General features: G+C 30.3%; 2 protein-coding genes across 4 annotated transcripts; both read left to right on the forward strand.

Annotated features, from left to right (window-relative positions):
• Positions 1-1,650: 1,650 nt before the first annotated feature.
• On the forward strand, positions 1,651-6,730 carry LOC124941192 (putative cytochrome c oxidase subunit 5b-like). Its single transcript, XM_047481482.1, has 6 exons — positions 1,651-1,929; positions 2,017-2,102; positions 2,198-2,248; positions 5,609-5,675; positions 5,780-5,859; positions 6,245-6,730. The coding sequence occupies exons 1-6, from the start codon at positions 1,779-1,781 to the stop codon at positions 6,314-6,316; spliced, it is 507 nt and encodes a 168-aa protein (XP_047337438.1). The 5' UTR covers positions 1,651-1,778; the 3' UTR covers positions 6,317-6,730.
• Positions 6,731-11,095: 4,365 nt separating this feature from the next.
• LOC124920867 (acyl-protein thioesterase 2-like) lies at positions 11,096-13,632 on the forward strand. 3 transcript variants are annotated; one of them, XM_047461438.1, is made up of 9 exons: positions 11,096-11,204; positions 11,674-11,788; positions 12,308-12,344; positions 12,414-12,483; positions 12,574-12,678; positions 12,760-12,910; positions 13,004-13,086; positions 13,163-13,256; positions 13,333-13,632. In XM_047461438.1, exons 3-9 carry the CDS (start codon positions 12,318-12,320, stop codon positions 13,418-13,420), a joined length of 618 nt encoding a protein of 205 aa, XP_047317394.1. In that variant the 5' UTR covers positions 11,096-11,204; positions 11,674-11,788; positions 12,308-12,317; the 3' UTR covers positions 13,421-13,632. The 3 variants fall into 3 exon arrangements, with proteins under 3 accessions (XP_047317394.1, XP_047317395.1, XP_047317393.1); XM_047461439.1 differs by having other exon boundaries at positions 11,176-11,194; XM_047461437.1 differs by lacking the exon at positions 11,096-11,204 and adding an exon at positions 11,437-11,595.
• The last annotated feature ends 820 nt before the right edge of the window (positions 13,633-14,452 follow it).

The raw sequence follows: 14,452 nt of genomic DNA on the forward strand, positions 1-14,452 counted from the left end.
ATTCTAAATTGTTTTCTATTTGTATAATTTTTTTTAAAATAGTTTAAAACTTTAAAATGCTAAATGAACTAAAAAAACAAAAAATTGAAAGTAAATGAGTTGTAGACCTATTAGTTACAATATATTATAGCTGATAAATGCTGTAATAATTAAACCAAGGCTATCATTTGATTCCTCATCAAATGTGGAGTTAGTTTGGACACTTAGAGTAAGTTTTGTCAAAAAATTTTTGCTAATTTCTTTACCAAATCGAACAAGACAAGTTTTAAAACCTTCCTTTGATCCATTAGAACTTGTCTAGATTCGGGTGGAACCTATCTCAATCGAAAATCAGTATGTTGTTCATTTTTTCAATTTTTCTCAAATCATCATTCTACATTAAATTGAAGTCATTGTTCTTGAGCAAAAACCCAAGAACAATGACTTATGTTTTCAGAAATTAAACTTCATTTTAGATATTTTCAATCAAACTGAAGAATAAACGGATAGAAACATAACTTAGAAGATGAAGACCAAATCGTCGTCTCTCCGTTAGTTTTCCATCAATGGCAGTTAGTCTTCTTTCCGCGCGGGTTGACCAGGCCTTTACCAATGCATGCGTACCACCACGCGCCGCCTCCTATGGCGGTTTCCGGCCAACCTCCAAATAAAAAGAAATATTTTATTTACTACATACAATATAAACAAAAATAAATGTAATTTATTAATACTAAGGCAAATATTTCCTACCTCATTTATTTTATTTGGAGTTATTTTAAAATAGTTAGGAACTTAATTAATTTGAATACAACACTATTTTAAACTAATTATTTAGTATAATACCGTGTAATATGAGTAGTATAAATATTTTTTTTAGAAAAATCATAATTTTTAAAAATTATAAGTTAGTGTCTACATGTCCCAATTCATTTTCTTAATTTGAAAGTCAATTTCTCTCTCTCTCTCTCTTTTTTTTTTTTTTAATTAATGAATTTGTTCTATGGTAATTGAAATGATATATTAAAATTTTAAAAATAAAATTATTTATTCATTTTGTGAGACATTAGTTGTTTTGCTCCGTATATTATTGCAACTAACGATTTCATATTCTACCTTGAACGGTCTTACAAAGGAGAGGTGGAACAAAATGAGTTCGACCATTCGGGATTGAAGATAAAATCGTCGGTCACAAGAATATGTAAGGGTTAAAATCATAAATATATGTGGATAGAATTTAGCCATAAATCAACATTAAAAAATTGTGATTGATAAAAAATTTATAGAAAGTTTTTGTATTAATATTATAGTGATACAAAATCCAATATATTATAAAGTATATCATATATAAAATATAAATTATCCTTATATTTGTTAATAATTACAAAACAACCTGTTACTATAATTTAACAAATAAATTGTGTCCGAAAATGGGAGTCCGGAATTGAAAAACAATTTTATTATTTTAATCTAAATATAATTTTATTTATAAACCTAACAAATTAATTATAAAAAAAATAATTAAAATGATTATAGTTCGGACAGTAAAAAGATTAGGTTTAAGCCTATGATATATTGGGCCGTGTTTGAAAGAAGAAATAAAATCTTAAGTAGGTCCTGACTCGTGCCAGTCACGTGCGAGTGGAAGACCTTGAGCAACGGAGCTTCCGATTCCGCCATCATCGTATATGCTTGCTTCATTGCTCTTGCCCGAAGAGAAATTCTAGAGAGAGAGAGAGAGATAGGGATTTGAATCTGCAGAACAAAGGGGCCGACCTGAGATCATTCTCAATCACGAAGCTATGTTGAGAACACTTCCTTCAAAGATCCGATTACTAGCTTCTCCACGATCCACTTCTTCTCTCAACCGCTACGCCGCCGCCAACGTTTCCTCTCCTTCGCCTCTTCATCAATCGGTTTCTCTCATATCTCGCTCTTTCAGCGCCGAAACCGGTAATAGATTTTTCTCTTATTCATTTTGAATCTGCCTTGCACCGGATCTGATAATACTAGATTCTGCTCGCTCTAATCGCGCTGCAGAAAACGCTTTCTCGAAGAAGAAAGTTGAAGATGTAATGCCAATTGCTACCGGACACGAGCGTGAAGAGCTGGAAGCTGAGCTCCAAGTAATAACATAATAATACCTGTTTTTCTGTTTATTCGAGTTCCGGCATACTGTTTTTTCTTTTTACGAAAGTTGTTTATGATTGCTTGTTTCTAGGGGCGTAAGGTTCTGGATATTGATCATCCTGATGGTCCTTTCGGTACAAAGGTCAGTTTTGGATTTCGTTGTTTCTATAACGTTCCTAAGTTATGCCATCTATTGTCAACGATTATCTTTATTAACTTGTGATTTTATGATTCGTTTTCCAATGAATCGTTATGTTTTGTTTATTAAAATATCTATTGGATGAGCTGAATCGCTTCTTGTAAGTGTTGAAAATTCTGTAAATGTGATACGATGAACTACAAAGCAAGTATTCTGAACAGATGATATGAAGTTTATGATGCCTTCATGCAGCTTCAATAACTAAATATTTAGTTGTTCCATGTACTATTTCAGAATGGAAGATATTGCAATAGTCTAACCTAACATTTTGTTTTAATTTACCTTTTCTAGATGAGTTACTAACTTACTAGCCATGGCCATGGTTGTTTTTCTTTCGGTTTTGTTAGGGGATGTTGATTTAGCTTCAGATTTTTGTGTTCCTTTTTGCCAATTGGTTTGTTCTGATTTGTAAGTCTGCAAGTGAAGAGTGAAATCATGTATGGCAATGCGAAAAGGCATATAGTTCATATCAACCTTTTGGATTCATCTAGAATTTTTTCGAATATGTTCCCTGCATGTTTCTGTACTGACTGAAACTTGTGGGGATCTAGAATTCTGGTTATAATCTAATACGTAATAACATTATTCATTCTCTTTCCTTTATCTTCTTGGTTTAAGTAATGGGGCATCTCGAAAGATGCCAGTTCTGCTGATCGTAATCGGATTCTTTGGAATTCCAATTCCCAGAAAAGTTTTAAGTTTCATTGACAGTGAGTGTGGGAGCTAACAAGACCCGTGAGTAAATATTTCATAGTAGTCTCATTAGACCGTACATCTTTCTTGGTATATCCAGATAATAGGTCGGAGCATAAACTGAAACATTTTGGAGCTACAAAGATAGTTATTAAATCGTTAGCACTGCATAAAAAATTCCTCCTAGAGTAGCTCTTAATACGAATAAGAGAAACTCTGTTATAGCCATTTATGTACATTCAATGTACTCTACGGATAGAGGATACATAGAGTTGAACAAAGTAAAATAAGAAATTGTGAGCGCAGTTTCCCTTTGTTAATGTAAGGTGAGATTAAACAAGTTAAGCCACTGATTTATCCTCAGTCGTGCATTATTAATAGAGGCAGTCTAACGAAATGCTTAAGGCCGAAGCAAGGATTTGGGACTAGCCTTTTTATTTCTTGTCCTATTAAAATAAAAGAGCACCTTCTTTCGAGTTCTTCTTCCCGGGGGAAGGAGTGTTTTCATATAGATTGATAATAAACAATGAAATATAAAAGTGCTCACCTTCTAAAGCTACCAGTGCAACCAAGTAAAAGATATGAACATTTACTTGTTTCTCAAAGAAATATAAAAGTGCTCACCACTTCCATAAATGCTGGCCATGCCATACTTTGGTGCATGATTATCTTTACACCAGAGATCCCTTGTATCCAAAGTTTGTTATGGATAGTGCAAAACTAGATCTGAGATATATTACAGTTTCAAGGTTGCTTCTAGTTTTTTGGTTTTTATCTATCTAGAAAGAGTACAAACATCTTTTGAGTTTCGGATAATAGGGGTTTCCATGAATGGAGCCCTTGTGTTTCCACGGGGACAATTATTTAAGCCATAGGTACATAGGGTAAAACTGCAAATTAAGTGTTAATGCTGAATAATGAATTTTAGGTGCTGAATGAGCTAAATGTATGAAAATAGTTGTTGAATAAATCAAATGACAATATCTAAATTTAAGTCCTAAATTGATTTGATAACATGTGGAACTTATGTGGAGAAAGTAATAAAGAATATTTTACCCCTATAATGGCGTAATTTGATTAATTTTCAGGGTTAAAGTGGTATAGTGATTTGTGAACGCTCTTACTATATTGTAAGTTGTGTCTTTCTTAATTGATGGAATTAATTTGGGTTGAATCTAAATAAATAGTGATTTTAAATAACAATTATTACATTAACTTAATTCAAATAATACTTAAATTATTTAACTTAAGTGATAAATTGTATTATCATACACTACCTTAGAGTCAATGCACATGTATATCAAGTAGTAACATTGTATTTTGGGAATCTGAAATGTTAATGAGCCATTGTCTCAGCTTTCTGCTGTGAATTATTCACTTTGGTTTTGGACATTCTCACCAGCAAGTTGACTTATTAACTTTTTCAACTCCATTGGAGTTAACATACCAAGATAATGGTTGAGTGAGAGAGAAAGGGAACACTAAAGTCTAAAGTGAGATAAATGAAGCTTCAAAGACACTTTTCCTACTCTTATTGAATCTCTTCAGTGTCTTCACAAGGGGAGCACTACTTTCTTCTTGTTTCCCTTTCTTTTTCATATTCTGCTGCAATTGCCATCCAATTTAGCCATCTTTTGGTGACTTCCATATAGAATCTTTGGTTGCTCTAGAAAATGTTATATTATTAATTATGAAGTGTTAGACATTTTTTTAAATGATTTGTTAGTTAGCTTGCTAGAACTCCATATTTAAATTAACAGCATTTAACAAACATACCAAAAATTGGGTGATGTACCTAGAATGTAAACCAATTTTATCTATATATTTGTGAACCTATGTCCTGATGTAGTAGTGTGTGTCAAAAGAAAATGAAATGAAATAGAAAATAATTATTTAGCCTTATTAGGTATTGTGATTTTTCATTTTGATCCTGATACATAAAATTCTACATTCGTTTTGTTTCTCAAAAAACACATTCATCTAGAAAGTAATTTAGGTTATGATCTTTGAATCAGTCTGTAGAATTATCTTGGAAGAAAAATAATTCCAAGAATGGAATGTTGAGAAAGTCAGCCAATCAATTAGACTAATTGATTTGTAAATTAATCAATTAGACTAATTGATTTACTAATTAGCCGTTGATTATCAATTGCATGATTTTACTATTTAATTAAAAAAAAAAAAAAAAACAAGAAATAAAATTTCTCTCTTCACTTTATTTTTCACAAGTAATATGTTTTCTATACCAAATGAAACAAAAAATTACAATGTAATCTGGACTAAATATCTAGATCATGATCCACAAATAATCTCATACAAAAAAAAAACTTTCTGTTTCACTTTAGCGATTTTTCAATTGGATCCTGATTGTGACAAAATAACAGTTTCAGTTAAATGTGTGGTCATATGAATATTGAGGTAGTTTAGAGAATGTTATGTTAAAAAAGTAATTAAATGACTCGAAATGATCTTATAAATGGGGACACTCATTTTGTTTATAAATATCATAGAGTAGGATGGATGAAGTGATCAATGTTGATGTTTGAGTATTTTTAGACTCGGTAAAAAGACAACAAATGATTTACCTTGTTTCGTTGACATCTCTTCTAGGAAGCCCCTGCTATCATCAAATCCTACTATGACAGAAGAATTGTTGGATGCCCTGGAGGTGAAGACGGTGAGTTAAAGTTCATTTTGTTATGTATCTATGGTATAATAATAAGGCTTTCATTTGTAATTGTGTTAGTTTATTTTCTCAAACTTTGCTCATTCTCCTAACAGAAGATGAGCATGATGTTGTTTGGTTCTGGCTAGAGAAGGGAAAATCACATGAATGCCCAGTCTGCACACAGTACTTTGAGGTCAGTTTTATTTCGCTTTAGTTTGTGTTTTGTTTCAAATAGTGTTGAGATTGTTCATTTGGAAACACCTTTTGGATCTGATCCAGATCCACATGAGAAACAATCAATCATTCTTTTTTTCTTCTAAAATTGTCACCATAACGACAAAATCATATCCACGTCTTACTTACAATCTGTCAATAAGTTCTGTTTTCAAATGTGATCTCATCAAGATGAGTTAACTAACAATAGAAAAGAGTTTTTCCAAAGAAATTTTAAGACTGTTTCTCATCTGGATCAAGAATCATATCCATATCAAGAAACAGAAAGTGTTTCCAAAATGGGCATGGAACCGAGGTTTGTGATACGACATGTTGACTTCCATTATGGGTGTCGGTCTTTGCAGTTGGAAGTGGTGGGTCCAGGGGGGCCACCCGATGGCCACGGAGATGATGATGATCATCATCACCACCATTGATTTCAATGTTTTATGTTTTTCATCCTGCCTGATTTATCAGCAAATTCTTTACAATTCTTCTTCTGCTGCTTCCTTGGAACTTTATCCATGACTAAGTTTTGGTCGTATTGTTGTTGCTTTGCCAACATTTTACTGAAATAATATCTTTCCTTGGTCTATATTTGACGGGTGTGATTGCATTTCTTTCCATAAAATATAGCCTGCAACAATAGAATGGGAAATATTCAAGGCGAAAGCTTTTCCCTTCTAGATCTGCAGCTGGTCTTTTGGTCATGAAGTTGTTTTTTTCTTTGAACAAGTTTTTCCCAATGTATTCTAAAGAAAAAAAAAACCTCATGTATTGTGAGGTTCAATTTGCTATTTCTCAAATTGGATGTATAAATAATGGTGGAAGCAATGTGGGTTTTGTGCTTATTAGATTTTTGTATTGGTTTTGAATTTAACTTTCATTTCAAAATGGTTTGGAATTTGAATTAGTTATTTAAAAAATAGTTAGGATGGGATTTTGTTTGTTAATCTATAACTTAAGTGTCAAGTTCTTTAAACAAACTGCTTAAAAACAATTGTATTATCTTAGATGACTGTAATGAAAATAGATGGATGTTCAATTTATTGATAAGTTAGACTATTTAATTTTTTATTAAAAATATTTTAAGTTTAAAATAAAAAATAGTTAAAAAATAATTAAGTTCAAGATATTATTTAAAAAATTAATAATAAATTATATCAGTGATATTGCTATTTTATTTATTTATAAATTTACCTAAAAAAAATTAATGCTATGAATTTCTTATATTATTAACATTTGTTTGGTTTTGTCAATAAATTTTACAAAATATATGAACAAGACTAAATTTGTAATTTTTTAAAATTGTTAATTTATATAATACATGCTTTTTAAAAAACCAGCATAAAATTAAATATGTTTAGAAGTATGGATCCACAATCTTTTTAATATAAAATATATATGAATCATTACAATAAATAAAAATTCACTTCTTGATTTATGTGTAACATCTAATCTAATAATATCTCTCCACCACCTTATGAAAATATGATTTTTTTATGTCTTTTTTCTATTTTGTCCTTCTCACTCTTTCTAATAACTATATTAATAAAAAAATATTAACTTTAAAACTAATGTTAATATAACAAGGACAAGAATCGTATTGATTAAGATGTTATAATTCCCACTTTAAGAAGTATCAACCAAACCATTTCTCAATTAGTGTGAATGTGTGTTAGTGGGGCTAAAGTAAAGAGTTGACAAACAAAAAGAAGTCCGAGTTAATATGTCCACATTTAAATGATATAATATACCCCCTTAAGAAATGAAAAATACTCCTCAAAATGGAATATAAATGCACATTTGCCACTAATGTCCCATCTTATCCCACTTTGCCTTTGTCATTTTTGGAATTGTGATTATGTCAACTAAATTTATTTTCTATTTTTCTTATAAGCATCATTATGAAACTCTTAGGGTGTGTTTGATGAGGGGGAATTGGAATTGGAATTGGCATTGGAATTCTAATTCCAATTCCATGAGAATTGGCATTGAATTACAATTCAATTCCTATGTTTGGAAAAATGATAGAATTATAATTCAATTCCAATTCCTATGTTTGGGAAAATGATAGAATTGTAATTCAATTCTAATTCCAATGTTTGTAAAATAAAATATGGGTTCAAAATGTTAACTTTTAAAATATGTTTTCACGTTTTGGCACGTTTAATACGTTTTTGACATTTTTCACACGTTTTCACGTTTTCACACGTTTTAACACGTTTTTCACATTTTCACACATTTTTCACGTTTTCACACGTTTTAACAAGTTTTTCACGTTTTTCACACGTTTTCACGTTTTTCAAACGTTTTCACATGTTTTTCACGTTTTTCACACGTTTTTCACGTTTTCACATTTTTCACACGTTTTAACATGTTTTTCACGTTTTTCACACGTTTTAACACGTTTTTTACACATTTTCACGTTTTTACACGTTTTAACACGTTTTCACGTTTTTCACACATTATAACACGTTTTTCACATTTTTCACCCGTTTTTCACATTTTCACACATCTTTCACGTTTTTCACACGTTTTCACACGTTTTTCACATTTTCACGTTTTTCACACGTTTTAATACGTTTTTCACGTTTTACACGTTTTCACGTTTTTCACACGTTTTATAACACGTTTTAACACGTTTTTAAATGTTATCACGTTTTTTACACGTTTTAACACATTTTTCACGTTTTAACACGTTTTCACGTTTTTCACACGTTTTAACAAATTTTCACGTTTTTCACACGTTGTACACGTTTTTCACATGTTATTCACGTTTTCCACACATTTTAACACGTTTTTTTACACGTTTTAACACGTTTTTCACGTTTTCACATGTTTTCACGTTTTTTCACACGTTTTTCACATTTTTGGCATATTTAACATGTTTTTAACATTTTTAATATGTTTAACATGTTTTTCACACGTTTTGATAGGTTTAAAACGTGTTAAACCTATCAAAAACGTAAAAACGTGTTAAACGTATCAAAAATGTGTTAAATGTGTCAAATAAGTGAAAAACTTGTTAAACGTGCCAAAACGTGAAAAACGTGTTAAACGCGTTAAAACGTGTTAAATGTGTTAAAAATGTGTCAAACGTGTCAAAAATGTAAAAAACATGTGTCAAACACGTAAAAAATGTGTTAAATGTGTCAAAAACGTGAAAACGTGTCAAAAACGTGTTAAATATGTGAAAAACTTGTTAAACGTGCCAAAATGTGTTAAACGTGTCAAAAATGTGGTAAACGTGTCAAAACGTAAAAAATGTGTTAAATGTGTCAAAAACGTGAAAACGTGTTAAACGTGTCAAAAACGTGTTAAATATGTGAAAAACTTGTTAAACGTGCCAAAACGTGAAAAACGTGTAAAACGTGTCAAAAACGTAAAAAAACGTGTTAAATGTGTCAAAAACGTGAAAACGCGTTAAACATGTCAAAAACGTAAAAAAAACGTGTTAAACGTGTCAAAAACGTGAAAACGTGTTAAACGCGTCAAAAACGTGTTAAATATGTGAAAAACTTGTTAAACGTGTCAAAACGTGCAAAATGTGCCAAAATATAAAAAACGTGTTAAACGTGTCAAAAACGTGTTAAACGTGCCAAAAATGTGAAAATCATGTTAAACGTGTCAAAAATGTGTTAATCGTGTCAAAGACGTGAAAAACGTGTTAAATGTGTCAAAAACGTGTTAAACATGTCAAGGACGTGAAAAACGTGTTAAACGTGCTAAAAACGTGTTAAACGTGTTAAAAACGTGTTAAACGTGTCAAAAACGTGTTAAACGTGACAAAAACGTGTTAAACGTGCCAAAAACGTGTTAAACGTGTTAAAAACGTGAAAATCATGTTAACGTGTCAAAAACGTGTTAGACGTGTCAAGGACGTGAAAAACGTGTTAAAATGTGTCAAAAACGTGTTAAACGTGCCAAAAACGTGTTAAACGTGTTAAACGTGCCAAAATATGAAAATATGTTAAACGTGTTAAAAACGTGTTTAATGTGTGAAAAACGTGTTAAACATGAAAAACGTGTTAATTTGGAATTACAATTCCGACCTAAAAAGATAGGAATTGAGAACTATCAAATTACACTATATTGAATTCCATTGGAATTCTAATTCTAATTCCAATTCTTAGTATTAAAGTGTCTAACAAACATAAGAATTAGAATTGGACCCTCCAATTCCAATTCCAATGTCAATTCCAGGGTTATCAAACACACCCTTAAAGTATTTGTAGAGATGTAAAAACAATATTATCTTTAATTTGTTTTTTAACCAATAAAATACTTGCGGTAATAAAGAGTAGGAATGACAATGTGACGAATATGACGGAAAATGTATTTATCATCCCTGTCTCGTTTTTTACTATTATTTCGTATATATCGTATTTTTTTTTTAAAAATAAAAATTTATATAATAAAATTGTATAAACGAATTTTTTATTTTAATATCTTGAAAATTCATTTTATTATAAAAATTAAACTTAAAACTCTTATAAAAATATAAAAATAAATAAATATATAAGTAATTTTATATATTTAACTGTGTTTAAATTGTCGTTAGTATGGTAAGAAATCTTGGGAGGTAAATACTGGTCAAATCGAAAAAACCCACCTAACAAAACAATTACAGGGGAAATATTATAATTGTATCCCTAATCAAATAATGAAATAACACCATCTTCAATTAAAACAATTAAAACAATAGCTGAAAATTCAATGAGCAAATTAAGGTTAACGCCTTCATTGGACTAGGCTATCTTGTTCTTCCTCACCCAAGTTAAACCTAATTAGTTGAGTTAGGACTTTGTTTTTCACTGGAAAAGTTAATCTGCCGGCCTCTCTATCTTTTCTGACTGCGACCCATTTCGAGAAATGATTGGGAGAGTGATTTATGTGGCGTGTAATCTGATTCGTTGAAAAATTAACAAATTTTTTCTATCTTCCTCGTGATGTAATGTCATTCCTTTCCACGTTCTTTTTCAAATTCCCTCTTCTATCCCTTTTCTTTTTTAATTTGTCAAATGACAGCTGAACTTCACTATGAAAGCTAATGGGCATCCATCAATCAATCAATCAGCTGGGAAATTCATAAACGAATGATTGGGAGAGAAGAGGAGAAGATATTTATCCCCTTAAAAAAATCAGGGTTATTCCCTGTTGTTTTCAGGTAATATTCTTAGTTTATAGCTGGTTTTATTTGTGGCCGTCAGTTCCCTGAAAGCACAGATTCTCTCTCTCTCTCTCTCTAATGAAGAAAAACTGGTTGTCTGGCTCTTCGTTCAATCAATGAAGTGTATGATCATCATGTGTATGTGTGTATGTGTACGTGCTCAGTAATTTCTGCATTGATTCTCTCTACTTATGAAAAGATATCTTACTTTTTGTTATCATCGTTGCCTCTTTCTTTCTTTCAAGGATGCTTTATGTTTATTTTTATATGTTTAATTCTTTTGGGGATTGTTGTTTTATATCATATATGCTCTTACAGGAACAATTTTCTATGATGAAAATTGCATATATGTTCACATGCTTTAATTTATTATTCTTCCATCTCCTTCACTATAAATAGAAGCCAGAATTGTGTTTTTCTCATTGAAGTGTGCAAGTAGAACCATTTCTCTAAATCTTATCTGTGTCAAGTGTTCTTCAAAATTACATCATTTGTCTGTTTAGTGAAAAGAAATGAGTTATTCAAATTCTTCCATGGGTTCTGGTTAGTATTTATTGAAGAGTTATTGCCATTTCTTGTATGAAATCTTATCAATTCGATCCCTCCCATCAATATTAACAGGAAGTAGGGGGGCAAGAAGAACAGTGGAGTTTGGCAGGACTTATGTTGTCAGGCCAAAAGGAAAACATCAGGCTACCATCATTTGGTTGCATGGTCTTGGTGATAATGGATCCAGGTATAATTTGTTGTTTGATTTCTATTGATTATATTGAAATTACAGAATTATAGTCTAAAACAACAGACTATTGATCAGTTTAGAAGATAATTTTTGATTTGCTAACAATTTACTTGAATCTATTACCTTTGTCTACCAGCTTGAACTTAAATCCAAAAGGGTTAAATTAATACTAAATAAACATGTTTTAAGTTCTTACATTTTCTCACTTTAAGTAGGATTCTTGCTTTTTATTGAGTTGATAGAAACTAGAATTATATATATATATATATATATATATAGCTTTTGAGGGTCATTTTGATTAGGTGAAAAGTTATTTAACTTTGGGATCAGCTTGTGCACTTAGTTGATTCTCTTGCCACAAGGTATACATATATATATTCATGGAATATATATAAAGACTTTTGTTTCTTAATGATCCGGATCATAAACCACCACAGAAAATTGATTCTATGATTGAACAACAAGATTCTATCTGTGATTTTGATTTTTTGTTTTGATTTGATTTCTTATTTGCAGCTCATCACAAATGTTGGAAACCCTCCCTCTTCCAAATGTAAGAAAATGTTGATCTGGTTTACTTTTCATATATAGCCATTTTTTTTAACCTTCTTGTGATTTTCAGATTAAGTGGATATGTCCAACTGCTCCTACTCGTCCAGTGACTATTCTTGGTGGATTTCCTTGTACTGCATGTGGGTTACATTTGTATCTAGAATCATATCATACAAATTTAATGGGAATTTTATTTATTTATTTATTTATAATTTTGTATATAAAAACAGGGTTTGATGCTGGGGATCTAGCTGTAGATGGTCAGGATGATGTTGAAGGTTTAGATACTTCTGCTGCACATATAGCAAACTTGTTATCAACTGAACCAGCTGATAGTAAGTTATTATTGGAAATGTTTATCAGTTTTGTTTTGATATATTTGGTCATTGCAATTGATCTTGTTTCTTTTTTAACAGTTAAGGTTGGAATTGGAGGTTTTAGTATGGGTGCTGCAACTGCTCTTTACTCTGCTACATGCTTTGCCCAAGGGAAATATGGAAATGGTTATCCATATTCGATCAAACTTAAAGCTGTTATTGGTCTAAGTGGTTGGCTTCCATGTTCAAGGTTATAATAAGAAAGGCTGCACTTATTTATATCTTCACAAATATCATCTTCAAGCTTATTGATTCTAAAAAGGTTATATTTATATATGCATAGGAGCTTGAGGAACAAGATTGAAGGATCGGTTGAAGGAGCTAGACGGGCTGCATCTTTACCAATTTTACTTTGCCATGGGAAATGTAGGACTTTTTTGTGTGTAGTTGTTCTATTTGCTGTTGATTGGGAAGACTGCAATTGAATTAAATGATTTTGCAGGCGATGATGTAGTTCCATATAAACACGGGGAAAAATCTTGTCAAACGCTCGCCTCTGCTGGATTTCGATATGTAGTTGTGAGAATTTATGATGGGTAAGGATGAACTGAAATGGCATGTTTTGTTCTGTTATTTGGACTTTGCAAATAACATTTGTTTTGAAAAATGCAGGATTGGTCACTATACGGTTCCTAAAGAGATGGATGAGGTTTGCAATTGGCTTAACATTAGGCTGGGGCTAGATGGATCTCGGTTTTGATTGATGGGTGATGGTTTCTTTGATGGATTTATTAGATTTTTTTGTTGTTGTTCTTCGCGTCTTCTTGAGGTTTTCCTTGCGTTTATCCAAATAAAGTTTTTTTTTTTTAATTTTCTTTTTGTATGTGTATGTATGTGTGTAATGTGGGCTAAAAGATGGGATATTGTTTTGAGTATTCTTTTGAATGAATAATTATTCCCAATTGGTTATGGGCATATATGAATGTTATTTTTAAGCAATAAAGAACCAATAACTTGTCTCGTCTTCTTCACAAACTATTCTATTTAAAGGAAGATCATGTTGGAAAATTATGTGCAATGTATTTATGCATTTAAAATTAAGGCATTATAATATTTAGTCACAGTTAATCTATCACATGAGAGACTTTGATGACTTATAAAAGATTTTAAAAAAAATTAAATAATAAAATTTTACTCCGCTCTTAAACTAGTTAAACTATTCCCATATTTAATTTATGATAATAAAATTTTAAGAATTTACAAGTAATTTTGATTTTAAAAATTTATATGACTTTACCTTAGAAAAACAATTTATATCTATAAATAATAAAAGTTATCATTTATTATTATTTTTTAATTAATTTTATATTCAAATATTTCTTTAAAATATTTAATTATATATATAACTAATATTTTTTTTAAATTAAATTTTACTATTTCAAATGAACTCAACAAATCTCAATTTTTTTTTTCAATTGGACACCCGTTCCCGTTCGTAAACGCAAATTTTTGAATGTCTCTCTTTCGGTCAACGCGTTGATACTATTCATCCCATTTTGGTCATTTTTTCAAAAATTTATTTTATTTATATAATTTTAAATATGTAAATTGATCCTTCAATTTTATTTTTTATTTTTTTTAAGATAAATGTTATAATATTTTTTAAATTTATAATTAAATCATTAAATTATATTATACTTGAAATTTATCTAATTTATTTTCTATTTTATAATTTATTTTCTATTTTTATCTTATGAATAAACAAAACAATTTATTATTTTTTATTAATAAT

Source organism: Impatiens glandulifera, chromosome 1 (assembly GCF_907164915.1).
Source record: "Impatiens glandulifera chromosome 1, dImpGla2.1, whole genome shotgun sequence".
NCBI classification, from domain to species: Eukaryota; Viridiplantae; Streptophyta; class Magnoliopsida; order Ericales; family Balsaminaceae; genus Impatiens; species Impatiens glandulifera.

Coding starts and splice junctions, on each gene's coding strand:
- LOC124941192 (XM_047481482.1), top strand. CDS start 1,779: ATGTTGAGAACACTTCCTTCAAAGATCCGATTACTAGCTTCTCCACGA. Junction 2,103..2,197: donor AGCTGGAAGCTGAGCTCCAA/GTAATAACATAA, acceptor GCTTGTTTCTAG/GGGCGTAAGGTTCTGGATAT. Junction 5,860..6,244: donor TCTGCACACAGTACTTTGAG/GTCAGTTTTATT, acceptor CGGTCTTTGCAG/TTGGAAGTGGTGGGTCCAGG.
- LOC124920867 (XM_047461437.1), top strand. CDS start 11,565: ATGAGTTATTCAAATTCTTCCATGGGTTCTG. Junction 13,087..13,162: donor TTTACTTTGCCATGGGAAAT/GTAGGACTTTTT, acceptor ATGATTTTGCAG/GCGATGATGTAGTTCCATAT. Junction 13,257..13,332: donor GTTGTGAGAATTTATGATGG/GTAAGGATGAAC, acceptor TGAAAAATGCAG/GATTGGTCACTATACGGTTC.